This window comes from Muntiacus reevesi, chromosome 16 (genome assembly GCF_963930625.1).
Source record: "Muntiacus reevesi chromosome 16, mMunRee1.1, whole genome shotgun sequence".
Classification (NCBI taxonomy): Eukaryota; Metazoa; Chordata; class Mammalia; order Artiodactyla; family Cervidae; genus Muntiacus; species Muntiacus reevesi.
The window spans coordinates 14,962,950-14,990,437 of record NC_089264.1 but is presented as its reverse complement, the minus strand read 5'-3'; the positions used below and the strand labels follow the sequence as shown (position 1 = coordinate 14,990,437).

Below are 27,488 nucleotides of genomic sequence, written 5' to 3'. Positions count from 1 at the left end.
GCTGTTCACAATGAACACTGTCCACACCCAAGGTCAACAGTGCCAAGGCTGAGAAGAAAGACATAAAGAGTCCAGGAGCTGGTGAAGGACAGTGAAGCCTGGCGTGCTGCAGTCCTTGGGGCTGCAAAGAGTTGGACATGACTGAGTGACTGAACTGAACTGAAGAACAGAGAAGTTGAAACATGTAAGAGTGCATGTTGAAATGTGATACAGCTTCCAAAAAACAAAGTGTTTGTTGCTTAGAATGACAGTCACTTATCCTTCAGATACCCTCGGGCTAAATTGCTTCAAACCAATTCCAAGCACTGAATAAACAAAGCACCTGGTTTCAAATCAGCAGTTCCATTTAAAATCGAAACTAAAACAGAACCACCAATTTGGAGCAATATTTCCCCACACTGCTCTAGAATTAGGTTCATTACTGCCTACAATCAAGTCATGGGAAGCCTGGAATGACCCATTCTTACAAACTATACACCTGTTGTGATGTTTCCCTTGCCAAGAAGGTCATCCAGACTGCATTTCATAACATCTCTCCAGGCAAGAGAAACAAATAACCTGAAATGAAGAACAGTAACCGCCAAGACAACTTCCTTTTGAAGTAGAATTTCAGGTATTTCCATTCACCCCGAGTATAAAAATTCTATGATGGCCAACACTTTCCTAGCCCTGGCAAGGGTAATGCTGTAAAAATAACATCAGACTATCAGGACTTAATAGTCTAAATTTGATCTAAAATGTTCTTAGCCAATTTCTTCTAAATCAAAATATGACAATTTGATTGCAATGAAGGTTTCCGTACTGCAACCTTTTTAAAATTAAGATAACTCTATTTTGTAAATCTTAGAACTATGTAAATAGGTACTATCATATGCCAAAGAATGCCAATTGTAATGAATAAAATGAACTGCACTGTTTTCTAAATCTGAGAACAAATTATTATTAGCCACACTCAGGTGTTGGGTCGCCTGCATTTCTGCCATGTTGAGAGATACTGATCCTCCCCTGATGATTGTGTACCAAGTTGAACGAGTCAAACAGGAAGTTGCTCTCTATTATGTGTGTGTTATCAATTTCTACAGGGGGAACCAGAATAAAACCTGCCAGAGAGTGGCCAATACTGGTTTAGGAGCTTTTTATCTTTATATCTGTGTTCATCCTTTCCCACAGAGACTTTCACTTTGCTTTTTTTTTTTTTAAAACCCCCTTCAATTATAGGATCAAAGCTAGGAACAAGGATAAAAATTTCTCTGGGGGAAAATGTTTAATAGAAAAATCTCCAGGTCTATCAAACATAGAAATGAAGAGCACAGCTCCCATCTCTCCAGAAAGTGAAAAGAGAATTTGTCTCGTTTCTAAAGTTTCTTTTTACTACTGGGCTGTAAGACAAGAATAACTTCTACTTCACTTGCATGGCAGGTGAATCCTGAGACATGACTAAGGTACAGCTGGGATTTATCAAGTTACGTGTTCTGAGAAAAGAAGATTCTTAAAATAGCAATATGCCCAGAGCACGCCTTTCTTCAATCAGACAGTCTCAGAAGGAAGTAAAATTTCTTAAGGAGACACACATGTATATGACTCATGGTTTCTCTGAAAGCTGGAAGCTTGATGGGTCTTCCCATATTCCCAAGAGCATTCCCCTCAGGAATGTGCATTATGAGAGGTTGAGTCCTTGAGATTATTCACAGTGGCATGCATATGCTGTGTCAAGAAAGCCATCACTCTAAACAGTAAACCTCAGCCTTTGCTTTTCTTATTTGTGAAGGCCAATTTAATAAGCAACAAGATTTGGGAGAACGAATATTCTTTACTTAGCTATGTTTTCACAAAAGGTCCACCCTCCCCCCCCAAAAAAAGTCAAAAAATGATTTGGCAAGCTTACTCTTTGGAAGGAAAGTTATGACCAACCTAGATAGCATATTAAAAAGCAGAGACATTACTTTGCCAACAAAATCCGTCTAGTCAAGCCTTTGGTTTTTCCAGTGATCCTGTATGGATGAGAGACTTGGACTATGAAGAAAGCTGAGCGCCGAAGAATTGATGCTTTTGAACTGTGGTGTTGGAGAAAGAGAGTCCCTTGGACTGCAAGAAGATCCAACCAGTCCATCCTAAAGCAGATCAGTCCTGGGTGTTCACTGGAAGGACTGATGCTGAAGCTGAAACTCCAATACTTTGGCCACCTCATGTGAAGAGCTGTCTCATTGGAAAAGACCCTGATGCTGGGAGGGATTGAGGGCAGGAGGAGAAGAGGATGACAGAGGATGAGATGGTTGGATGGCATCACCGACTCGTTGCACATGTGTTTGAGTGAACTCCGGGAGTTTGTGATGGTCAGGGAGGCCTGGCGTGCGGCGATTCATGGGTTTGCAGAGTTGGACACGCCTGAATGACTGAACTGAACTGAAATCAAAATACACCCTTCAGTCTAAAGCATTTTTTAAACAATCTGAGAAATTCCAGATGCTTACGTGCTAGGAGTGTGCGTGTGCATGCACAGTCATTAAGTCATGTCCGACTCTTTGCAACCCCCTTGAACTAAGAATACTGGAGCAGGTTGCCATTTCCTTCTTCAGGGGATCTTCCAGATCCAGGCATTGAACCTGCAGCTCCTGCATCTTCTGCATTGGCAGGAGGATTATTTACCACTGAGCCACCTGGGAAGCCCCACCTATGTGCTATAACGACATTTAAACACCATTAAACACCAACATTACCGTGGATGTTTACTGAGCACCCACAGTAAACCTCTAGTACATGAATTTACTATTCCACAATAGACACAAAATTGAATACTGGCCTAGAATGCATATTTGTGCACTGCTCCAGACCACTAAGATGGAATATTTGGTGTAAGACCACAAGATTCAATTTGGTAAGTAATAATAAGTTGCTTAACTGAGAACTTACTACATTCCAAATTTTAGTGTTCCAAAGATTTGTTATACAAAATGTCTTATTTACATTTCAGAGAACATGTCCCTTTTGCAGACAAAGAAACTAAAAAACAAGATTAAATAAAATGTATAAGAACCCAGAACTTTTCAGTGATGGTGCTGGGACTTAAACCAAGGCAGCCAAGTATTAGCCCAGGGCCCTTAACCACTACACTGGGTTCCTATCCAAAATATTAGACTACTTCCTCTTTGGTTCTTTCAAAGGTAGCATATCATCACTTTTTCTAGTTCTCCATCATGCTACCATTCACGAATGTAAATAATCACTTACTCTTGAAATCCACTTGTTCTTCAAAAAAGTATTCCTTTTAAGTCATATTAACAAGGCTATTAATTTCAATAGAGAGAAATAGCTTGAAGAAGATAAACTAAAACAGTGCCTTTGCCTAAGAGGTCAAAGTCTCTAGAGAATGCATCTCAAAAAGCCACCGCATGCTAGAAGTTGACTCAGTTTGATGTCTGCCTACTTTTTTTTCAGATGCTGACAGGCATATTCCCTGGATCTCTCAATGGTTGGACATACTTCTGGATTTTACACAATTCTCCACGTGATTGCTTTGTAATCTGTGGATTAATAATTGTCTGCCTTTGGGTCCTCCTACTTAGAATGATGTACTCTATAGTTCTAGCTGTCCAAAAGGACATGCTGTATTCCTGTGTTTTGGATCTTAAAATCCAGTATTCAAAAATTACTGAGGACAAATGCACACGACTATATCTAAGGAACATAAACATTAAATCATACAGATTTAATGGTCCCGTGGTCCCATGGAAGATCCCACCTGCTACAAGAATTGGAACAGTCAAGTACATGAGTAAATAAACAAATTTTCACAAAAGAAATAAAGAATAAAGTATGTTAGAAGATTATACATATGGTGGAAGGAAGAGAAAGTAAAAGCAGTGTGCAGGAAAAACAAGGCAGGAAGTGAGGGGCAGACCACAGTTTAATAGGGAGGCCAGGGCAGACACACTGCGAAGTTGAATTTGAGCAAAAAAGAAATGCAGAAAGGAAGTAAACCCCTCTGGGAAAAGCTGTGTAAGGCTGAGGAAAAAACCAGGGCAAGAGCTGTCTTCCATGTTTACTTTTACCAGGTTCTGCCAGTTCTGCCTTTGGAAATTTCAGTATACTGGGATATCCTTTGGGCATGTATCTCTAAGTGTGTATCTGAAGAAGTAATTCTGCTTCTTTAACCTCTCTTGTAAATATAGCTATGTGTGCATAGTCATAAATAACATTCAGAAAGAATGAGCATAAAAGTATGTCAACTATGGTAAAGAAAGTTATTAATTTATGTAAGCAAATAATATTTATTTAACAAATAATTATAATAGAAAATCTGAGTTCCTAGAAAAATCCCTAAACTTTTGAGTTTCTGATTTCTTGTAAATTAAGGTAGTCTGTTGACAAAAGATTATGAGGTACCATGGTAGAATCTTAAATTAAGACAGATCTAAAGTAGCTTGACACTAGAGATGAATTTATTTAATCTTTCTCATAAAGAAGATATATGTTACTCTTTCAGGATTTCCTCCTGCAAACCCAAACCTGAATATACAAAAGCAAATGTTGTTTCTTAAAAAAAAAAAAAAAAAAAATTGTCAAGATTATTCCCCAACTAGAGACAAAATTTGATTTTCTGTGAGCACATTAATTCTGCTTCACTGGCAAAATGGCTTTAGGTCCAAGTAGCAAACAATAGGGGTAATAATTCCTGACAAGGACAAGGAAATAAGTTTTCAGTTTTCTTCCTGAATCAAAGGGGGGAAGGGCGGGGGAGGGGGTTGTAGGACATAAGTGACTTTTTAATGTATGTTTTTCTAAATGTCCTTTAAGAAGCAAAGCCCAATGGTACTGAAGAAATCAAAACTTTAGAAAAAGAGGCAAATGAGTAAAATATGACTTTAAAGCTAAAAAAAGGAACTAAGTGAATTTCTTTTAAAATATACCATAGCAACTATTTCCTTTTTTTTTTTTTTTTTTTTTAATTTAGGCTTGTTATTCTAGAGCTTAAATGAGTTGCAGTTAGGTTTTAAATTTTCAGCCAAGTAATAACACAATATAGGAGAAGGCAATGGCAACCCAGTACTCTTGCCTGGAAAATCCCACGGATGGAGGGGCCTGGTAGGCTCCAGTCCATGGGGTTGCTGAGTCCGATGCAACTGAGTGATTTCACTTTCACTTCTCACTTTCATGCATTGGAGAAGGAAATGGCAACCCACTCCAGTGTTCTTGCCTGGAGAATCCCAGGGACGGGGGAGCCTGGTGGGCTGCCATCTATGGGGTCGCACAGAGTGGGACACAACTGAAGCGACTTAGCAGCAGCAGCAGCAGCAGCAAACCAGATGAGTGAGTGAGTGGAGATAGCATGGGCAGAGAAAGAAACCACATTCAAGCAACTATAAGAAATTTAGTGGGCTTGATCTTCAAATTCCAAGAGAAGGTTTTGAGAGGTTTGAGCTGACAGCCCAAGAAATAGGTAGAAGCAAGAGTATGAGGGCTCTTATAGATTATGTTAAAATGTTTCTTTTTAATCCTAAGAGCAATGGGAAGCCACTGAAGACTTTAAATAAATGAAGTCAATATGCTCTTATGTGTGAGATGTAAAGATTGCTCACTGATAAGATGAGGGCAGGAGCCAGGTTTTAGATAAGGGCAAGTCCTGGAGCTGAGGATAAGGGTGGAGAGTGCGGTATGGTTTTAGGAAGTCTCCAGTCTGAACATTCCAAGCTGGGGAGTCATTTCATAGGAACAGATAATATGGTCAACACTCAGTGTAAGGAAGGGTGTATGAGATTAGTCAAGTGACTTCTGCAAATTATTTTCACTCTACCCATCTGTGAGTATAGGGAACACAGCAGAGTATATTATTTCCTTATGGTTTTGGTGCTCATCATGATCTTGGCTATAAAATTATGCTCCTTCCTATAATGTGTCAAACAATGATGTATAATGATGTCAGGACTAAAAAAAATTCACCCATTTTCCTAACCAACTTGTAAAGTTGGCAGAAACTTGTAAAGTTCCAAGTTCACGTGGAACACACTTATGAAGATCTAGTACATAGGTGACTGATTACCAAGATTTTGTTATGAATTCTATATTCATGTCTCAAAAGTAAAATAAACCTTTTTAAAGTACAGGTGTATCTTGCTTTAAAAAACAGATTCCCCAGAAAATTGCTTCATTGTACAATTGTATAATTGTATAAATTATTTTAAACTATTTTGAGAAACTTTGGGGAGCTTCCCTACTGAAGAGGAATTGAATGATTACCTGTAAAGATCAAACTTTGTTACTGTATTATATATTTTCTCAGGTGAGTCACATCTATAATGGATTGCTATAGCTTCTCGCCAGCTGAGATGAGAGAGTGTCGCCAGTGTCATCTCTGTCTCTCAAGAGATGCCTCAACACCAGGGCAAACATTATAGTGAGTGATGTGCTCCGCAGACGGCTTCTGATTGGAACCCTAGTTTCAGTGGACTGCATCCTTAGGGAGGTTGTCTGAGGATGGTGGTATGACTGAGCTGCAATGACCTTCTCTCTGGTTCCCTTCCAGCAAATGGTCTAGGGCTAGTCACGTGATGGAGTTCTGACAATGATGCAAAAGTAGAAGTGGTCAGATGAGACTTCTGGGTTTCCTGCTTAAGCGGACATGCCCCTTCAGAGTCTGACTATTTTGCACTTCTTTCCTGCCTGTCACAGAGCAGATGCCTGGCTGCAGCCATCTTACAGCCATGGGAGAGAAAGCTGGCAGCATAGAAAAGGTGAGATAAGCTTGGTTTTCAGATGGCATCACTGGGCTGTTTATCAACTCTGGATTGAGTGCTCCGAATTTCTGCTGAATGAAACAAGGAAACCTCTATACTTAATTAAGGTTCTACTTGTTGATTTTTCTGTTAGTTTCCAACATACTCTTAATCAGTACCCTGAATTTCTATTCAAACTTCTCTTTGCTACTGACATATATGGAATTCTGTGGTGAGCTGATGACACTGGGTGGGAACAAGCAAGCCGTTACCTCCAAAACATAAATGTTTATATAGTGACATTTGTAGAGCCTCCTTATAGAAAAAATGCTGGGCTACCTGATCTACAGCGTTGTTACCAAAAAACAGCAGGAAAGCAAAACCCCCAAACTCTCTACATCCTGCCAAGGCATTTTGGCCACAATTACCTTCACTTAGTTGAGCTTGATTGGTCAAGTATTAAAAATGACTGAGCCCTGAATGCTAAAGCAGAAGAGATATACTGGCACAAGGACATAACTTTCTAAAAAATCAAGAACCAAATGTTTTATGGACAATCTGGGGCAAATTAAAGTTATGCAATAGTAAGCACAGTGCAAACCAGCCAAAAGCATTAGCCACCAGGGACTGGATGGTTCTCTTTGAACAAACATGTGAGCTAAAGTTAACAACAGCTACCGGCTATTGTGCAACCTGTCTGGCAGACTCCAGGATCTTCAGACTAGTTTATAAGCACATGAGAATAAATCTTTATAGGATACCAAAGACAGCAAAGTCACACTTACGCATGTTTACGTTTATATTGTCACTGAAAAGGAATAAAGGTTGGTAAGTACATTTTTCTGTTGAAGGAAATAATATGAGTGTTTAAACATCACAAGACTTCTCACTCCCACTCGTATACAGAAGTTCCAGCTGCACTGTTTGTCAGTTTTCTTTGTATATAACAAAAATTTCAGTTAAGGGAGCTTCCTAAGCATTAATACTATACTATGTGTAGGGGCTATACCTGGACATTGAACTCAAAATGATGGAACACATAAAGTGTCTGCCACAATGATTTTCAAATTCCTATAAGTCATCTGGAGCTATGCCCAGGAATTTGAATTTGCACAGAGAGAAGAAACTGGGTTCCAGAGAGGTGAGACCAAGTGCTTATGTAATTGACAATAAGAGTCATCTGGCCTGCTTAAATCTAGTTGTGTGGATTATTTCATTTGAACTGTTCAAATTGCTTATTAAACAGGTTAGAACTGACCACAGTCCTTTCAAATCCCCAGTTCATTTTATGACATAACCTTTTCTCTAAGAAATCAAATGGTTTTTTAGAAATAGGATGAGTATGTATAGAATGATCAGCAACAAATCCAAGTTACTACAGTGTATGTGAACTAGTAAAATATAAGCTCAAAGGCACCAGCTGATTGATTCAAAATTATTTGTTGAACACATATGTTCATAAAAATTATCTGGGGGATCTGTTTAAAAAAACAAACAAAACCAGAAATTCTGACTCCCTGGGTCCTATGGGGGAGAGGAGAGCCCAACAACGTGAATGTTGACAATGGCCAAATGAATCTGACCCAGGAAGGCCTGCAACCTCCCTTTGAAGAACGCTAGTCTAGATGCTTCTAGATGCCAGAAATACAAAGCTCAGACTGTTCAGACTAGGGAGAGACACAAAGAAACAACAATTTTCCAGTGCCTTCAAAGTATTCAGAGGGAGTGAAGGCATACAACGGAGTGCAGAAGTGAGCCTGCGCTCCCTTGTGAAATGAACTAGTTTTAAAAGAGTGGAACAGCAAAAGGATGGGAGGTAAGTGCTCAGGCTGAAAGAGACACAAGCACTGAGCGAGGCTCGTCGGAAACGGAATGAGTTTGGAAAGGAGGCGGGAGAGTTGGGAAGTGGTGCCCTGAACGACCTTCCTGTCTATGTGGGACTTGTGTGAACCTTTGAAGGCACAGGAGGTAGCTGAGGGTTGAGGCACGAGGGGCAGAATTCAACTTTTAGAAAGCTCGCAGGCCATGGTCACACAGAGGACACCCGGGAGGAATGCAACCTGATGGAAGCAGAGAGGCCTGGGAACTGCAGTTCTCAAGAGAAGAAGCCAGGACTGGTGAAGGCAGGTGCATGCCATTTGGAAGATGGGAACCCAGAGTAATCATTCCCTATGTGCACTGAAGTGAATTCAACAGGCAAGGAACAGATACGTCTTAGCAACTAATCTAATGTGGCTATGCTCATCACTCGGGTCATGTTCAATTCTTTGCAACCCCATGGAGTGCAGCCTGCTGGGCTCCTCTGTCCATGGAATTTTCCAGGCAAGAATACCGGAGAGAGTTGCCATTTCCTTTTCCAGGAGATCACTCCAGCCCAGGGGTCGAACTGATGTCTCTAGCATCTCCTACATTGGCAGGTAGAATTTTTTTTTTTTTTTTTTTAACCACTAGTGCCACCTGGGAAGCCCTTAGCAACTAATCTAATGTGGGGAGAAAGGCAGAAAAGAGAGATTAGGTGATGGTTCTTAGGTTCCTGGTTTGTGTGACTTGGTGGCTGGTGTTAGTTTTGTGGGTGGGGAGTAAAGAAGTGACATTTTAATATTTACTAATAAAGAGAGCTAATAAGATTGTGTGACTTGCTGGTAGAGATTAAAAGAGACCCATAGGACATGGGACTTAGAAATTCTGTCTAGGCTGGTTTGGTATCTATTTGGAAGCCATCCACGTCTATGTGGTGATGGCTGAAGTCACAAAACTGGATGAGGTCATCCAAGGGGAATGTCCTGAGAATCAAGACAGAGTCTAACTGGGAGGGAGGGAGGGAGTGATAGTCGCTCAGTCGTGTCCAAATCTTTGCGACCCCATGGACTGTACCCAGGCTCCTCTGTCCACGGAATTCTCCAGGCAAGAATACTGGAGTGGGTTGCCATTTCCTTCTCCAACTGAGAGGGAAGTATCACATTTAAGGGGGAGGGGAAAAGAAACAAGTAGGAAAGAAAAAGAGACAAAAGGTAAGAAGGAAACCTAGGAGTATCGTGGGAAAAAGGTCACAGAAGAGACGGTCAAGTGTCCCGGGGCAATCAGGACAGGTAAGTGCTGATGGAGCGTTTCAAAGGCAAGCCTTTGGCTTGCCTCTCTGGGCAAGGATCATTCATTTCTTCAAATATTTACTCAAGTCCCCTGGGTGTCAGGTGCTGGAAAGATAAACCTCAAGGACAGCGTCATCCTACTCTGAAAGCATAACAAAAGTATTTCCATTTCCTTATAAATGTTGCACTTTGTAGATGTGAATGGAAATTGGATTCGTATGCAGAGCACTGGGGGAAACTGCATGTGGGCCAACAGCAGAAAGAGGTGAGGTGACATGCTTCAGAAGGAAGGAGTCTGAGATGAAAGTGGGGACAGAAGAAAAGGCACTGCAGCATTCCCTCCTCATCCTGAGCTTCTCTCTGTTTAACCCTGACTTAACTCCATCTTAATGATCGATGTCTGCCTGGGGAGCAAAGTCCTCTGCTGAGAAGTTCTTATTTCCCAAAAGACTCTTTTGGTATTGCAAGAAGAAGAATAAGATAGGAAAGAGTTAAACTCACCAAATTTAACTGAAATGTTTCTGAACTACATTTTTGAAACCTCATCTCATAGTTATTTAGCATAGTGCCTTAGTTTCGTTCTCTTCTTTCTTTTAAAATAAAACAAGTCTATCAGGTTTTTTAATTACCAAAAAACTTTTTTTTTAACGAACTTTTTGACTCTGTGCTTGTGCCTTTCATACTTTGACCAGGATTTTCTACTTCTCAGTAAGGAGAGTGAGCCTGACCCAGTCACAGACCCATTTAGCACACATGGACCCACCACAGAGCCTGCGGACACGTTTTTTCATTTTAGGTAACCTCTCAAGAACTTCAGGTCTCAGGGCATGAACTTCTCAGCACATGCCACATACAGATTTTGGTGCTTTCCCCAATCCTCTTGGTATAGAAGCAAGTAATTCTACTACCAGAGGCTCAATACTGCCTACCTTTATTAGAGGTTGTATTTCAGGAGAGCCTGCGATGGTGTGTCAAGCTCAGGACTACCATGCTGAACACCTCTAAACACCACTCTTGGAAGGGCTTCCACGTGTTAAAATGACTCTGCAAACTTAACCTCTAAGCCTCTAAAACAAGTTGTTGGAAACCCTGTTTTTATACCATTAGAAAATAAGAACACATACCATCCATACTTTAGCAAGAGTAAAGCCTATGATTATTTCAGTAAAGGAGAAGGTAGGAAGGAAGAAGAAAAAGAGGTCTGAAAAGAAACCTTACGAGGCTGTCACGGCTAACGCCATGACAGGCAGCCTAGATTAGGAGTAGGCCTGGTTTCCTGGGGTAACATAATTATCAGGCCTCCTGGAGCCAGCCAATCAACATGTGCCTAGCAAGAAAAAAGGAAACCTATCAGGGGAAAGCTGAAAGTCCCAGGTTGGGCCAACAAAAATTACCTTGCAACTGTGTAACCAATCCGCTTGTGCCAACTACCCACTGTGTAACCAATCCGCTTGCGCCAACTACCTGCTGCTTTTTTTTGACCTAATAAATACCCGAGAGAACTGGGGCTCGGGGCCTTTCGTCCTCACACCCTTGGTGAGGGCGGGAGGCCCTGGCTCGAGTCAGTAATAAATTCCCCTATTGCGAGTTGCATTGTTTCGAGGAGTCTTCTTTCCCGACCGGGGACTAGGACTACGGGCAGAACAACCTTATCACAGAAACATCCAGTCTTCTGGGATTGCCATTTAAAGAGCTGTGGAAATCCCATAAACAGAATTACACTCTTTCCTTCTTGGCTGGAAGCCCGAGGACACAGGTCAAAGTCTGGTAGGGAAAATGGCACCTTTGGAAATTTTATGGTCTGGCATTATATAAAGGTCAAGAAATACAACAAAACTGGTTTCTTTGGTTTCCTTAGAAGACTGGAAATCAAGAGAACTTTTGGGTTAATATAAGTACATTTTAGTTACTTTCAGCACCAGAATTCAGAGGTTCCTTAACTGTGAGCTTATATTAAATCCACCTTGGTTGAGTATAAACCTGGCACCGGCTGGCTGCCTTTAGTGATTCTGCACTTTATGGTTGCCTCCCCTTAAAAAAGTTCACCACTCTAATTTCTTTGGTGGAATGTTGGAAAGCAGAGGGCAAAGTCAATCCAAAATGGAGCAAACAAACTCACCTTCTACTGCCCGGCGAGGAGGACATTTTCGGTGCTGTTACTGAACCAAACGTGGGTCCACTTGCCCACGCACTGTACAAGGTACCGACACCAGGGTGTTGTGAAGAAAAGGGTGGTTCACGTAAGGTACCAGACGAGGAGTCTGGCGCAGCCAGCCTCTAAAAGCCTGAGCTCCCCATGGGCTCCAGCAAAGCACTTCTGAATGCAAGGTGAGCGAGGGGTGTCCCAGGGCAAGCGGTCAGCTCTGGCACAATTCTCTGATTGGTGGATGGTGAGGTAACAGGGCGGCGTCACAGGACTTAGTGGGTCTTCGGTGCCAGGAGGTCTTGGGGCTGCATGCTCACGGTTATTAAATAGTTGATTTCTTTCACTTGGTGGTAGTTTTAGCCTCTGATGTGCATCAGATGGTATTATCTAAGCACCTCTGAGAGGAGCTGAAGCAGAGGGTATGGGGGAGGAAGTCTGTCCGGAGAAGGCCCTACAGGGTCCTGCTCGACTACACGAAGAGATATTACCACTGACCAGGTAGGTTTTCCAAGTTATTTTGACAACACTGGAGTCAGTTAAGCTGGTGCTTCCAGTGTTGGGCTTAGTCGCTCAGTCGTGTCCGACTCTTTGCGACCCCATAGACTGTACCCTGCCAGGCTCCTCTGTCCATGGGGATTCTCTAGGCAAGAATACTGGAGTGGGCTGCATGCCCTCCTCCAGGGGAACTTCCCAACCCAGAGATCGAATCAGGATCTCTGGCATTGCAGACAGATTCTTTACCAGCTAAGCTACCAGGGAAGCCCATGCTTCTACTAAGTCTATCTAAATTTAAAAGGTAAAAACTAAGAGTCACTATTAATCGATTTCTCTTACTTATTAACAGAATCTATTTTTTTAACCATACAATAATAAAGCGACCATAAATTCATTTGGCACTTTGCAATTCACAAAACATTTCTACTAACATTACACAGATTCCTCGGCAACCCACTCTGAGACAAAAACAAATTTGTGGAACTAACACAATTGGCAGTGGGCTCACACATGTCTGGAATTCCCAGGCAGTCAGCTGCATGTGTTCCCCTTTTCATTAATTTCAAAATAATAAGACTTTCAGCTTCACTTATATATTATGGCAGGTTTTAATTGTATGTTATCACCTACCTTATTCCTATGAGACCAAATCATTTGCCTTTTACAGGTAAGAAAATGGAGGCTCTTAAAAAAAAAAAAGTTACTAATAAATGACTAAGAAATAGAAGATCTATGATTAGAGAAAGTATAGTACTTTCCTCCATCCCACAGCTTCTGCCAAGTCATTATAAAATTGCGCAGGGAGGTTCTTATCCTTTGCTGCTGGATTTCTCAAGAATGGTAACCCACTTTAGTAACACGGCATGCTCTGTAATTTACTACTGACAAAGCTACTACTAGAAATTTACTAGTAACTTTTAATTTGGTAAAACATGACTAATAAAAAGCAATCCAACACTAACCTCTTCAGTACCTCACAATTGTAAGGCAAGCTAGTTTTATGTTTGTGGATTTGTGCTAATGATAATATATAATGATAATATACAGATATACAGATCATTAATTCCCCAAATATATACTGAACACCTATTCTCTGCCAGACCCTATGTGAAGTGCTGGATACACAGTAGTGGAAAAAGATGGGCACTGCGTTCTGTTGAGTAGGGGAGAGACGTTAATCAACAGATAAACAAAAATAACCTGGTATGGTGCATTTTGAAAAAAAAAATGAAAGTACTAGGAGTTGCTTTTTTTTCTGGCCACACTTGGAGGCATGCAGGATCTTAGTTCACCGACCAGGGATGGAAGTCATGTCCCCTGCAGTGGAAATGCAGTCTTAACCACTGGACTGTCAGAGGGGGCCCATGAAAGATTACTGGGAAAGACAGTGTTTGAGGGTGGGAAGCTCTTTTAGATGGAGAGTATCTCAGTAGAGGTGGCACATAAATTGTGATCACAAAAATGAGAAAGAGCTGGCATTGAGAAGCATGGAAGAATATTCAAGGTAGAAAGAAACACATGCTGAAAAGTCTGAAAACTAGAGTTTCGTCCGTATAAGGGGCTCAGAAACGGTCACCGTATGGGTCGGACAAGGCAGTGTTAGGGGCGGACTGAGATAAGCCTGGAGTCCTAAGCTGCTTTGTGTCTGCTCAGGCGCACAATACCGTCCCACTCTGAATGTAGCCTGGCAGTCTTTTAACTGCCTCAAGGCACTGGCTACCCTACTATTTGCCTTCAATTGACTACCCTTAACTGCGGTGTGGCTTCCCAGGTGGCGCTAATGGTAAAGAACCCAGCTGCCAAAGCAGCAGATATAAGAGATGCGGGTTCAGTCCCTGGGTGGGGAAGATTCCCTGGAGGAGGGTATGGCAGCCCACTCCAGTATTCTTGCCTGGTGAATCCTATGGACACAGGAGCCTGGTGGGCTACATCTATGGGGTTGCAAAGAGTTGGACATGACCGAAGCAACTATCACTTTGACTTTCAACTGCCTTGTAATCCAGAAATTATCCCTGATTAAGCAGATAAAGCTAAAAGTATAATATCAAAAGACTACCTAGACCAAGGACCCAAGTTTCCATCTTTTTAATAAAGGTTTACATCAACTTAAATCAAGTAGTATATCTCAAGGTGGGAGGGCAAGAAGTGAGATTATAGGGACTTTCTTTTTGTGTATACTTTTTAAGTTAAGGAAATAAACAGCAAAATTTAAAAATTCCTTTTGCTTTTAGGAAAACCTGGTTTTAAGAAGAATTTCAGCTGGTTAAATTTTGGACGTTTAAAGAAAAAAATCAAATTCAAGAATGTTCCCTGGACCTGAGCCTAATGCATTTTTATTTGAATAAGAATTGAATATGCATTTTTATCCCCTTGGGGCCCTGGAATGTCAATATTTTACTTTTCAGGGATGGGCAGACAGCATAGGTAATCATGGTGACCTCAGTAACACTTTCCCTTATTTAAATCAGTCTTCTTTCCAAAGTATTTTTGCCGTTAAAGATGACTCTTTTTTTTGGCTCACAGATATATTTTTAGAGAACAACCATGCACATAAAAATTCTTCCTTTTGCTCTGGTGGATCTGGACTTTTTCTTTTATATGTCTACTCTTTTATCTCTTTTTAGAGGCGATTGGGAAGCAAAGAAGAGAATGGCTGTATAGTTTAGTTGACCCAACTCTTTCTCTTTTTCTAGTTCTTTTTTTTTTTTTGGCTGTGTCACTCGGCATGCAGACTCTTAATTCCCCAACTGGGAACAGAACTCAAGTCCCTTGCAGTGGAAGTGCAGAATCTTAACCACTGGACGACCACAGTTGGCCCAACTCTTTCCATTAACAGTGTTTTAAGTTGAAATTTTTAAGTGTAAGGTTAAGTTTTTTTTTTTTTTTCTTTTTCAGGTTAACTCTAGTCCCCTTCCTCTTTTGCAGCAATAACAGTCTCTAACAACTGCAACCATCTTACCGTGGCTGAACTTTCATAGTAAAGAATCTCAGTGTTCCATTGGTTACAAACTGTTTTGTCACATCTAAGTGTCTGGCAGGGTTTTGTCCTGCCCCTTCCCTGCTGGGGCAGAACACCTTACCTAAATTGCCCTTAAATTAGTCACATTAAGCATCGCTGGGGAAGGTTTGGGATTGCTGAGTCACCCCCACTGGCTTGGTATCCCTCTGCTCCCCGCACACGTTCATTGTCTGTGACTCCCCTAGTCCTGGGCTGGGGCTGCCAGAGACAGGGCCGGACTCACTTTCACTCAGCGGGTGCTTCTCCCGTGTCCTTTATTCCCCAAGGCACTTTGGAGGTCGTGCTAACACTTGTCTATAAGTCCCAAACTTGACTTTGCATTCCACAGAAAGGTGGAGAAGTTGGGTCTCCTCCCACTTTTTCTTTTTACAAGATAAGACCAGAGGAAGCCTCTACTGTCTTTATTTCTGCAATTGCAATTATCAGCTGCTTTATGTGCCTCACTTTTAAGTTTTTGTGCACTCAAGTATCAAATCAGAACTAATCTCAACCACTTCCTCTGCTAAAGAGAACGATTTGTTGATGCTGAGGGTCTAGTTCTTTTTAATGTTTTGGATCACTTTTTGCCTTCAGTTCTGAGCACTGTTTACTTGTAACCAAGAGACGATATTTTTGTGAATTTTTAAGATTATCAACGAATACTCAACGTTTTGACAATATCTGAATGATAATAAGCATGTTCTTATAGTCCAAGTGCCTTCAGTGACTACTTGTTAATTGCAACCAAGGATAATATTTCTTAATGAATATGGTGAGGTCTCTTCTCTCTAGTAGAAGTGCCTAAGATTTAACAACACACAAACAATACCGTGTGTAAAGGTCACCTCTTGGATACCATAAAAACACCACAGTAAACTCTTCCAGAATGATTAGTTTTTCTAATGTTTCTTAGATAACCTTTTAATTCTGATCTTAACAACCAACAGGCAAAGGGACATTTAACAACTTATTGAGAGCATATTATATCAATACCCTGCTCTTGGCTCCAAGAAAAAGGCAAAGCCTTATGCTGCTTTTCTGCAAGTGGTTTGCAACCAGTTGAATAGCTTACAGTTTAAACTAAACAAAATAGACTTAAATAAATTGTTACACCCAATTTACAGACTATTAAAATGTTTGCTTTTTTAATGGCTCACAATGACTATTAAAATTTCTCATTCACTCATTCTCATACCTCTTTGTTCTGAAAACACTCAGTCCAGGGGGAACTAACTCACTTTGAGGTATAAATGAATGAATGATAGTTCTCATGTTTAATTCTTGAAAGTTGCATGGTTCTCAGCCCTGGAGCACATTAGAATCATCTATATAGCTTTAAAAAATACAGTATTTGAGAACTGCCTCCTAGAGAATCTGATTTGTCTAGGGGTAAGAGAAAATGGTATCTTTAAAAAGCTGCCCAGGTAACTCTAATATTCAGCCCCAGCACATCTGAAGGATACTCACAATGTACCTGAGGAATACAACAGAAACAGCATTTCCTGGGGCCACCTACTCAGAAAAGGGTCTGTCACATGATCACGAGGAGGGCAGTAGTAGGAGGAGTGGGAAGTCTGAAGGTGACTGATAATTAACCACATGGAAGGGAGTGGTCCTTATCTGGAGAGTCGCTATGATTCTTGCAGAAAAATTCAAATCCTACTAGTATGAATTCGTGTTTTATTAATCTAAAAGAAACTTGTGATGCTTTGGAATTTCAGGTAAAACGTTTACAAAGTCAGCTGGTGTGAGAGACTATAAAATAAAGCAGAATGACCACCATGTAGATAGCTTAGCCCCACTGTAGCAGCTTCACTTTGCAACTTTCCTGTAAGCTGGTCCTGCGCTTCTGATCATATTCCTTTTATCCACTTCTGAACTTGCAGAATACCCCCAAATGGCTCACATTTCTTTCAGTGGGAAAGTGCCCTGTAAGCCGCAATGGCCACCCATCCATGTCTGCCCACTTATCACTATGGTCTCTTTCCAGTTTTTATCAAATGCCAATACCCATTGTGTTCCATAGTCCAGTGGGGCTGGCAAACAGCCAAAAGGGAAACTTGATATTTCCTAGCCGCCACTGCAGAGCACTTCTCACCACTAAAACTAACTGAATGGAAACTTGTTCGTGATATGAATTTATATAATGGCAGATATTTCATGTTCCCTCTTTGAAGTCTCCTTTAAGTTCCAAAGATTAGAGAAGCACTTTGCTTTTTCCTTACTGGTGGGATGCCTCCTTTTTTCATACAGATATCACAAAATGACTGATTCTGAAATAAGCAGCTCTTCTCTCTAGTAGAAATAGAATTTTTCATATGCAAAAGGATAGCTCCTGATTGAATTCTATAAAGAGGTATTCCCATTCCCATACTAACAGGTTTTAAAATTTTTTCTTAATCACAAAATAAGTTTTCACATTCCCAGAGTTACTATTTCTGCTATGGCAAGTGAGGAATACACTTTTTAGTGGGTTGTGACATAGTATTATTAGAGCTGGCCGGCTACACTCATTTACCTGGGAAGTAGTTTACTCAGTCTGGAGAATTTAATCCCCAGAATAAGTTGTGGTACACAAATAGTTCACACTGTCAGTTTAACTATTTTCTGCAAATTTCTTGCATGGATGTCATATTTTTAAAAACTTACCACTATAGGAAAAGTGGTACCACTTAATTCATCACATGGATGTGATCATATCAGTTTACAGATGAGGAAATGGGATTGGTGCTCATAAGACCCACTAAAGTGTAGGGGATACTGCTGGAAATTGTCACATGCTCTTCTTGCTATTACCCTCTTCTTAGTATTCCCCAGGCCTGTGTTTAACAACAAAGGGACTAGGCTTCAACAATCAGAAAGGTTTTGATACCCGGGTGTATGTTTTAAGAGTATTAATTGCATTCCTAATTTTATACTCCTCCAGGTAAAAAAATTAAAAAGTGTGTATACTTTTGTTTTTTCTTTTTAACAAAGTCCCCTGTCATGTATACTGTAAGAATACAGTAGTGCCCCCCATACCTTACCTGTGCTTTCACATTCCTCAGTTTCAGTTAACTGTGATGAAAATATATATATATTTTACAAAAATATTAAATAGAAAATTCCAGAAACAGACAATTTGGAAGTTTTAAGTTATGTGTGCCATTCTGAGTTAATTTCTTTTCATATCACTTGACTAGCAGCTTTTTACTGTGTTATTACCAGCACTACAGTATACACATTTTTCAGGATAACATCTTCAAATTGTGATTTTACCTTTTGGAAAAAAAGCAATGCTAAATCTTCTAAAAAACACTATTATGGCTTGCTGATTCTCCTTCCCACCCATTCCCCTCCTCCACCCCTCAGGCTACACAGCATGACTTATACCTTTGTCAACTTCCTAGGCTCTTTTTTTTTTTTTTTTTTAACTTCCTAGGCTCTTAAATCTACCAGTTAAAAGCTAACTAACACCCAATCTCTGTTCTATGTACCTAGTAAGTCAACAGTTGCTGTAGACTTAATCATAACATTGTGTGAGGAACATCAAACACCTAATCCCAGGATATGGTGAGGATACATCATTAAAAAAGAAAATAAACAGCCTCATTTGACCTAAGTAAACATGGCATATCTTACTAATGCCAACTCAAAAAAAACAGAAGTAGGATTTTCATGCAAACTAGACTCCAGTGCTGTTTTTCATTTATCTTAAAACAAATTTCTTCTATAAGTATAAAACAATATAATATATTATGCTGAATAATATGTTGTATTATATAAAACAAGTTTTTCATTATTAGTTATTCTTTAATGGCAGGTCAAAAAATTCCACGCTCTGGGTTTTTTTTCCTCTGGTTTCACATTTTGCATTTACAGAGTAAATTCAAACCAAGTTCAGAAGAGAAACACTAGGTTGTATAGAAATAACCCATCCCAAGAAATCTCAGCCATTTCTTAGGATGACTAAGAACCTTGCTACTCAAAGTGACAACCATCATCACAGGCACCATCTATGATGAAGAATCTGTATTTCTACAAACTGACTTCCTGAAATAGAGTTCTTCAGGCAATTTGGATTCACACTAAAGTTTGAACAATACTATATTAGAAAGTTTAGTTTTCCATTGAGAAAACAGTAATGACAACAGGAACACAAGTGACTTTCATAAGTTCAAGAGTGGTCTTGAACAAAATCTGTCAAGTGACTGACATAGCAATTTTAAAGCAAAATACTTCATCTGTCATATAAGGGCATGCTCCATGATGTGCTAAATACTAGTAACACACAGTCTGTCAGTTTCTATTACAGGTGAAATAACCCACAAAATTAGGTGGCTCCCTGCATTTTGATTCCACCCCAATCCATAATTCTTATGGATTATTTACAAGAAAAGGAGAGACACATTAAGTAGTTATGAATATTTTAGATACTGGAAAAGCCATCTTCTACTGCAAATCAATAAATCTGGTCAGGAAGCAACAGTTAGAACTGGACATGGAACAACAGACTGGTCCCAAATAGGAAAAGGAGTACGTTAAGGCTGTATATTGTCACCCTGCTTATTTAACTTATATGCAGAGTATGTCATGAGAAACACTGGGCTGGAAGAAGCACAATCTGGAATCAAGATTGCTGGAAGAAATATCAATAATCTCAGATATGCAGATGACACCACCCTTATGGCAGAAAGTGAAGAGGAACTAAAAAGCCTCTTGATGAAAGTGAAAGAGGAGAGTCAAAAAGTTGGCTTAAACCTCAACATTCAGAAAACTAAGATCATGGCATCTGGTCCCATCACTTCATGGGAAATAGATGGGGAGACAGTGGAAACAGTGAAGACTTTATTTTTTGGGGCTCCAAAATCACTGCAGATGGTGATTGCAGTCATGAAATTAAAAGACGTTTACTCCTTAGAAGGAAAGTTATGACCAACCTAGACAGCATATTAAAAAGCAGAGACATTACTTTGTCAATAAAGGTCTGTCTAGTCAAGGCTATGGTTTTTCCAGTGGTCATGTATGGATGTGAGATTTGGACTGTGAAGAAAGCTGAGCGCTGAAAAATTGATGCTTTTGAACTGTGGTGTTGGAGAAGACTCTTGAGAGTCCCTTGGACAGCAAGGAGATCCAACCAGCCCATCCTAAAGGAGATCAATCCTGGGTGTTCATTGGAAGGATTGATGCTGAAGCTGAAACTCCAGTACTTTGGCCACCTCATGCAAAGAGTTGACTCATTGGAAAAGACCCTGATGCTGGGAGGGATTGGGGGCAGAAGGAGAAGGGGACGACAGAGGATGAGATGGCTGGATGGCATCACCGACTCAATGGACATGGGTTTGAGTAGACTCTGGGAGTTGGTGATGGACAGGGAGGCCTGGCGTGCTGTGATTCAGGGGGTCGCAAAGAGTCGGACACGACTGAGCGACTGAACTGAACTGAACTTACAGTGTATACATATAATATTATCCTGGCATTAAAATCATTAGTCCATTTCCAATATTTTGATGACAAATATGAACATGTTATATGAATACTCTTTCCCCCCACAAGGAACCTGAATAACCACCAGTGGAGTGACGAGCCTCTGAAAGTACAGATGACTCAGGAGGCCCTTCCTCGGGAGTCAGATGTGCACTGCTCTCTCCAGCCTTCCACTGTCCCCAATCTGCAGAAACGATCTTTTTTATTTTGTTTGTTTGTTTTGTTTTTTTTTGTTTTACTTTTTGCAGAAACGATCTTAATGACATATAATGATCCAGGACAGATGCAAGTGTGTGTCATCCTGCTTGGGTGTCACACGGGAGTGACCACAGTCAATAAAAACAGCAGATTTTTATATTGAAGAGCAGAACTAATTCCAGATACAGCAACCATAATCTCTACAAAGAGGACATTTGCCAAGATATACATTGGTAAAGAAGGAAATCACAGCACTTAAAAGACCTAACTAAATGTAGAAGCCAGAAACCATTGGTTGTTGAAACTTTTCTTATCTTGTTATCTTGTCTCTCTATTTGGTCTGACTTGCTCCTTCACTTTCAACACAGGCTCCCCGGAATATATTAAAATCCTCATCTTAGAAGGCTGGTATCCAGCATGCTACAATGTAAGAGGTCCATCCAGATGGGAGAGGAAATGAGGCAGGAGAGCGATTGAGGTGGAGGGGAAAGGTGTCCTTGGGCCACAGATCAGCCAGACAGAAGAACAGGGGGGGAGATAGACAGAAGCTGAGCAAGTGTTTCCAACCAGAGTCCAGTGCTGTTGTCCATTTATCTTTACATTTTTTCCATAAAATTTTTTGAAATAAAATATAAATAATAAAAAATAAATACTTTTCCATAAATAAGGTTATATTATTTTCACACAAGATATAAAACAAGTCTCCCAATTACTTCATTAGTTCAAATACTCTTTAATGGCACTCCTGAATCTGTGGGTAAGGTCAAAATATGCCAAGCTCTTGTTTCATGTTTTGTATTTCTAGAGTAGTTGCAAAGCAGGTTCAGAAGCAAAGATTTCAGTATAATGCATTCCCCCCAAATAAGGAAGAATAAAGAGAGAAGACAAAACTGATCAAAAAAGCATTGTTTACCAGCTGCTAAATCCCAATGCCCACTCCGCAAGGTGAATCCTGGCTGGAAGCCCCCTAACTCAAGGCACTGATGACTTTCCCAAGATGAGCAGTTTACCATAGTAAAGACTTCTGCTTTGGTTGTAGAAAAGAGGTAAATCAGTCTATGGACATCTGGGTGATCACAAATCAGGACAAAGACAAGACAGAAAAAGACAACTATTAGAGACAGAAAAAGATTTTGGAATGAAACAGATATGGGTTTGAATTTTATCAGGACCACTTTCTGTTATCTCCCTGTTAGAGTATCTTCCTAAGACTAGACATTTACCTGCCTACATAGAATAATTTCCATTTAGAAAAGACCTACATAGAAAAACATGTTATAAGCACATCAAAATTGATAAATGAATTTGTTCCCTATAGACTTTAGAGAGTTTAATACCTTCTTAATCACATTCTTGGTTGAATTCTTACTAACTTCTTTAAACTAAGGACATCAATGAAGCCAGTGAGCAATTATGTTGTCAAAAAGTAAAAATCTGAGTGGGAACTGTTTCTTCTTTTTTGCATTATATTCCATATACTTCCAAAATAACTGGAAAACACATGCACTCAAGTTCATACAATATTCTTATTCCTGAATTGCCAAATTTAAACATAGAGGCTTCCCTGTTATCTCAAATGGTAAAGAATCTGCCTGCAATGCAGGAGACCTGGGTTCAAACCCTGGGTCAGGAAGATCCCCTGGAGAAGGGAATGGCAACCCACTTCAATATTCTTGCCTAGAAAATTCCATGGACAGAGGAGCCTGGCAGGCTATAGTCCACGGGTTGCAGAGTCAGACACGGCTGAGCAACTAACACTTTTTTTTTAAAACACAGAGGCAGCAAAAATTAAACTCATAAGTTTAAAGTTCTTGGCTGGTATAGCTTGATCTAGATTTGTTTTTCATGATTCTTCATAAATATCGAAACATACTGGTAATTTCCATATTATCATATGGCACTAAATGGTCTGGCAAAAGGAAATCTCTTACTCATTACCTGTCAATAGCCAGTTTCTAAAACTGATGATTTCTGAACAATAAGGAAAATTAAGCAAATATTTTCAAAAGTCCTCCAATTTGTATTTTACAAAACTAAAAGATATTTAAAAATCTTAAGGGCTTCACTGGTGGCTCAGTGGTAAAGAAACCGCCTGCCAATGCAGGAGACATGGGTTTGATTCCTGATCCAGGAAGATCCCACATGCTGAAGATCAACTAAGCCCATGTGCCACTAATATCGAGCCTATGCTCTAGGGCTGGAAACAATTACTGAGGGAGGGTGGGTGTGTGTGTGTGTGTGTGTGTGTGTGTGTGTGTGTGTGTGTGTGTGTGTGTGTGTGTGTGTGTGTGTGTGTGTGTGTGTGTGTGTGTGTGTGTGTGTGTGTGTGTGTGTGTGTGTGTGTGTGTGTGTGTGTGTGTGTGTGTGTGTGTGTGTGTGTGTGTGTGTGTGTGTGTGTGTGTTGGAAACAATTACTGAGGGGGATGTGTGTGTGTGTGTGTGTGTGAAGTCCCTTCAATTGTGTCCAACTCTTTAGGACCCTATGGACTGTAGATCCTCGGTCCATGGGATTCTCCAGGAGGGGGGTGTGTGTGTGTGTGTGTGTGTGTGTGTGTGTGTGTGTGTGTGTGTGTGTGTGTTAGGACCCTATGGACTGGGGTGTGTGTGTGTGTGTGTGTGTGTGTGTGTGTGTTAGGACCCTATGGACTGGGGTGTGTGTGTGTGTGTGTGTGTGTGTGTGTTAGGACCCTATGGACTGTAGATCCTCGGTCCATGGGACTCTCCAGGAGGGGTGTGTGTGTGTGTGTGTGTGTGTGAAGTCTCTTCAATTGTGTCCAACTCTTTAGGACCCTATGGACTGTAGATCTCGGTACATGGGATTCTCCAGGAGGGGTGTGTGTGTGTGTGTGTGTGTGTGTGTGTGTGTGTGTGTGTGTGTGTGTGTGTGTGTGTGTGTGTGTGTGTGTGTGTGAAGTCCCTTCAATTGTGTCCAACTCTTTAGGACCCTATGGACTGTAGATCTCGGTACATGGGATTCTCCAGGAGGGGTGTGTGTGTGTGTGTGTGTGTGTGTGTGTGTGTGTGTGTGTGTGTGTGTGTGTGTGTGTGTGTGTGTGTGTGTGTGTGTGTCGGTACATGGGATTCTCCAGGAGGGGTGTGTGTGTGTGTGTGTGTGTGTGTGTGTGTGTGTGTGTGTGTGTGTGTGTGTGTGTGTGAAGTCCCTTCAATTGTGTCCAACTCTTTAGGACCCTATGGACTGTAGATCCTCGGTCCATGGGATTCTCCAGGACTGTAGATCTCGGTACATGGGATTCTCCAGGAGGGGTGTGTGTGTGTGTGTGTGTGTGTGTGTGTGTGTGTGTGTGTGTGTGTGTGTGTGTGTGTGTGTGTGTGTGTGTGTGTGTGAAGTCCCTTCAATTGTGTCCAACTCTTTAGGACCCTATGGACTGTAGATCTCGGTACATGGGATTCTCCAGGAGGGGTGTGTGTGTGTGTGTGTGTGTGTGTGTGTGTGTGTGTGTGTGTGTGTGTGTGTGTGTGTGTGTGTGTGTGTGTGTGTGTCGGTACATGGGATTCTCCAGGAGGGGTGTGTGTGTGTGTGTGTGTGTGTGTGTGTGTGTGTGTGTGTGTGTGTGTGTGTGTGTGTGAAGTCCCTTCAATTGTGTCCAACTCTTTAGGACCCTATGGACTGTAGATCCTCGGTCCATGGGATTCTCCAGGACTGTAGATCTCGGTACATGGGATTCTCCAGGAGGGGTGTGTGTGTGTGTGTGTGTGTGTGTGTGTGTGTGTGTGTGTGTGTGTGTGTGTGTGTGTGTGTGTGTGTGTGTGTGTGTGTGTGTGTGTGTGTGTGAAGTCCCTTCAATTGTGTCCAACTCTTTAGGACCCTATGGACTGTAGATCCTCGGTCCATGGGATTCTCCAGGACTGTAGATCTCGGTACATGGGATTCTCCAGGAGGGGTGTGTGTGTGTGTGTGTGTGTGTGTGTGTGTGTGTGTGTGTGTGTGTGTGTGTGTGTGTGTGTGTGTGTGTGTGTGTGTGTGTGTGTGTGTGTGTGTGTGAAGTCCCTTCAATTGTGTCCAACTCTTTAGGACCCTATGGACTGTAGATCCTCGGTCCATGGGATTCTCCAGGACTGTAGATCTCGGTACATGGGATTCTCCAGGAGGGGTGTGTGTGTGTGTGTGTGTGTGTGTGTGTGTGTGTGTGTGTGTGTGTGTGTGTGTGTGTGTGTGTGTGAAGTCCCTTCAATTGTGTCCAACTCTTTAGGACCCTATGGACTGTAGATCCTCGGTCCATGGGATTCTCCAGGACTGTAGATCTCGGTACATGGGATTCTCCAGGAGGGGTGTGTGTGTGTGTGTGTGTGTGTGTGTGTGTGTGTGTGTGTGTGTGTGTGTGTGTGTGTGTGTGTGTGTGTGTGCTGGAAACAATTACTGAGGGGGATGTGTGTGTGTGTGTGTGTGTGAAGTCCCTTCAATTGTGTCCAACTCTTTAGGACCCTATGGACTGTAGATCCTCGGTCCATGGGATTCTCCAGGACTGTAGATCTCGGTACATGGGATTCTCCAGGAGGGGTGTGTGTGTGTGTGTGTGTGTGTGTGTGTGTGTGTGTGTGTGTGTGTGTGTGTGTGTGTGTGTGTGTGTGTGTGTGTGTGTGTGTGTGAAGTCCCTTCAATTGTGTCCAACTCTTTAGGACCCTATGGACTGTAGATCCTCGGTCCATGGGATTCTCCAGGCAAGAACACTGGTGTGGGTTGCCATGCCCATCTCCAGGGAATCTTCCCCTTCTAAGGATCGAGCCCACGTCCTTAATCTCCTGCACTGGCAGGCAGGTTCCTCACCACCAGTGCCACTTGGAAAGCCCCAACAACAAAACTAACCACCACAATGAGAAGCCTGCACACCGCAACTAGAGAGTAGCCTGCAACAGCAACAAAGACCCATCACAACCAGAAATAAATAAATACAATTTAAAATAATTTGTTTAAAAAAGCAGAATACTTAAAACATCAATTTGACATGATTTAAATGACTTTAGATATTAATTCACTATATGATCCTTTCATTTCTATAATTTAATCTTATTTGACAATATATTGATAATTTAAAAATAAAAATATATCTTTAAAATGAAACTAAAATTCTTGGCTGGATTCTATACCTCTTATTTGCATAACTCCCACATGAAAAGAGAGGTTTCGAAGTCTTCTACCATTATTATAGTAATGAGTCACCAATGAGGCCAGTATTTGGGTGGGAATGATAAGATAGGTGCTTCGTTGTCTCAAAAGATTTACATGTAATTATTTACAGAAAGGTTTTACTAACTAGAGCAATAATGAGATTTGAAATACTTTCCATCCCTAAGAGCCAGTGCTCCTGGGCCATAAAGAAGTCTAGAAGGCAATCTAGCATCATAATTGAGAGACTTTGGAATGAGAGATCCTGGACTCATTACTTGCTTCTGTCACTTACTAGCTACACAGTTTTTAGCACACTACTTAATCTTGTAGCTTCTCAGTTTCTTCATCAGTATTAAAAGGAAATAATTAGTCTTGGTTGCCTAGGAGTACTGTGAAGATTAACTTAATGAATTCTGCTGGCTGCATTTACTAATCAGCTAATAAATATTAATCTTAGAGAAGCTGTAGCAGTCAACAATAAGAAGGGATTGCCTGAAACTACGAACATCTCTAAATTCTAAACTGTAATGAAATTCTAGCGGTAAAAAGAAAGTTCATCTAATACATGTGTCAACTAGAAACTGCCCCTGCCAAAGGCATTTGCCATCTGCAACTGAATCCTGGCTGCTGCAGCTGCTGACCTTTGACACACCTGGAAGGGAGTTCAGGGTGGAGAGTGAGGCACACACCAGGGAAACTGGTGGAACAGGTCTTTCAGTTCAGTCCAGTCGCTCAATCGCGCCCGACCCTTTGTGACCCCATGGACTGCAGCACGCCAGGCCTCCCTGTCCATCACCAACTCCCGGAGTCCACCCAAACCCACATCCATTGAGTCAGTGATGCCATCCAACCATCTCATCCTCTGTCGTCCCCTTCTCCTCCTGCCCTCAATCTTTCCTGCCTCAGGGTCTTTTCAAATGAGTCAGCTCTTCGCATCAGGTGGCCGAAGTATTGGAGTTTCAGCTTCAGCATCAGTCCTTCCAATGAACACCCAGGACTGATCTCCTTTAGGATGGGCTGGTTGGATCTCCTTGCAGTCCAAGGGACTCTCAAGAGTCTCCTCCAACACCACAGTTCAAAAGCATCAATTCTTCGGTGCTCAGCTTTCTTTACAGTCCAACACTCACATCCATAATGACTACTGGAAAAACCATAGCCTTGACTAGATGGACCAGGTCTTTGGATGGTTAGATATTTTCAGGAACTGATTTCCTAATCCAATCCTTGCATCTCCTCATATCTAGAAAAGCCGTAAATC

General features: G+C 41.2%; 1 protein-coding gene across 4 annotated transcripts in view; it reads right to left on the bottom strand.

The window, feature by feature from the left end:
• Nucleotides 1-27,488, bottom strand: part of ELOVL6 (ELOVL fatty acid elongase 6) — a 138,077-nt gene that overhangs the window by 73,108 nt on the left and 37,481 nt on the right. The window contains exon 1 of one of the 4 annotated variants that reach the window (XM_065907401.1): nucleotides 11,919-12,090. The exons of the other annotated variants lie outside the window; for them this stretch is intronic. Coding sequence (XP_065763473.1) covers nucleotides 11,919-11,944 — 26 coding nt within the window. The 5' untranslated portion in view covers nucleotides 11,945-12,090. Of the gene's footprint in view, nucleotides 1-11,918; nucleotides 12,091-27,488 lie in introns of those variants that run through there. 4 annotated transcript variants of the gene reach the window in all.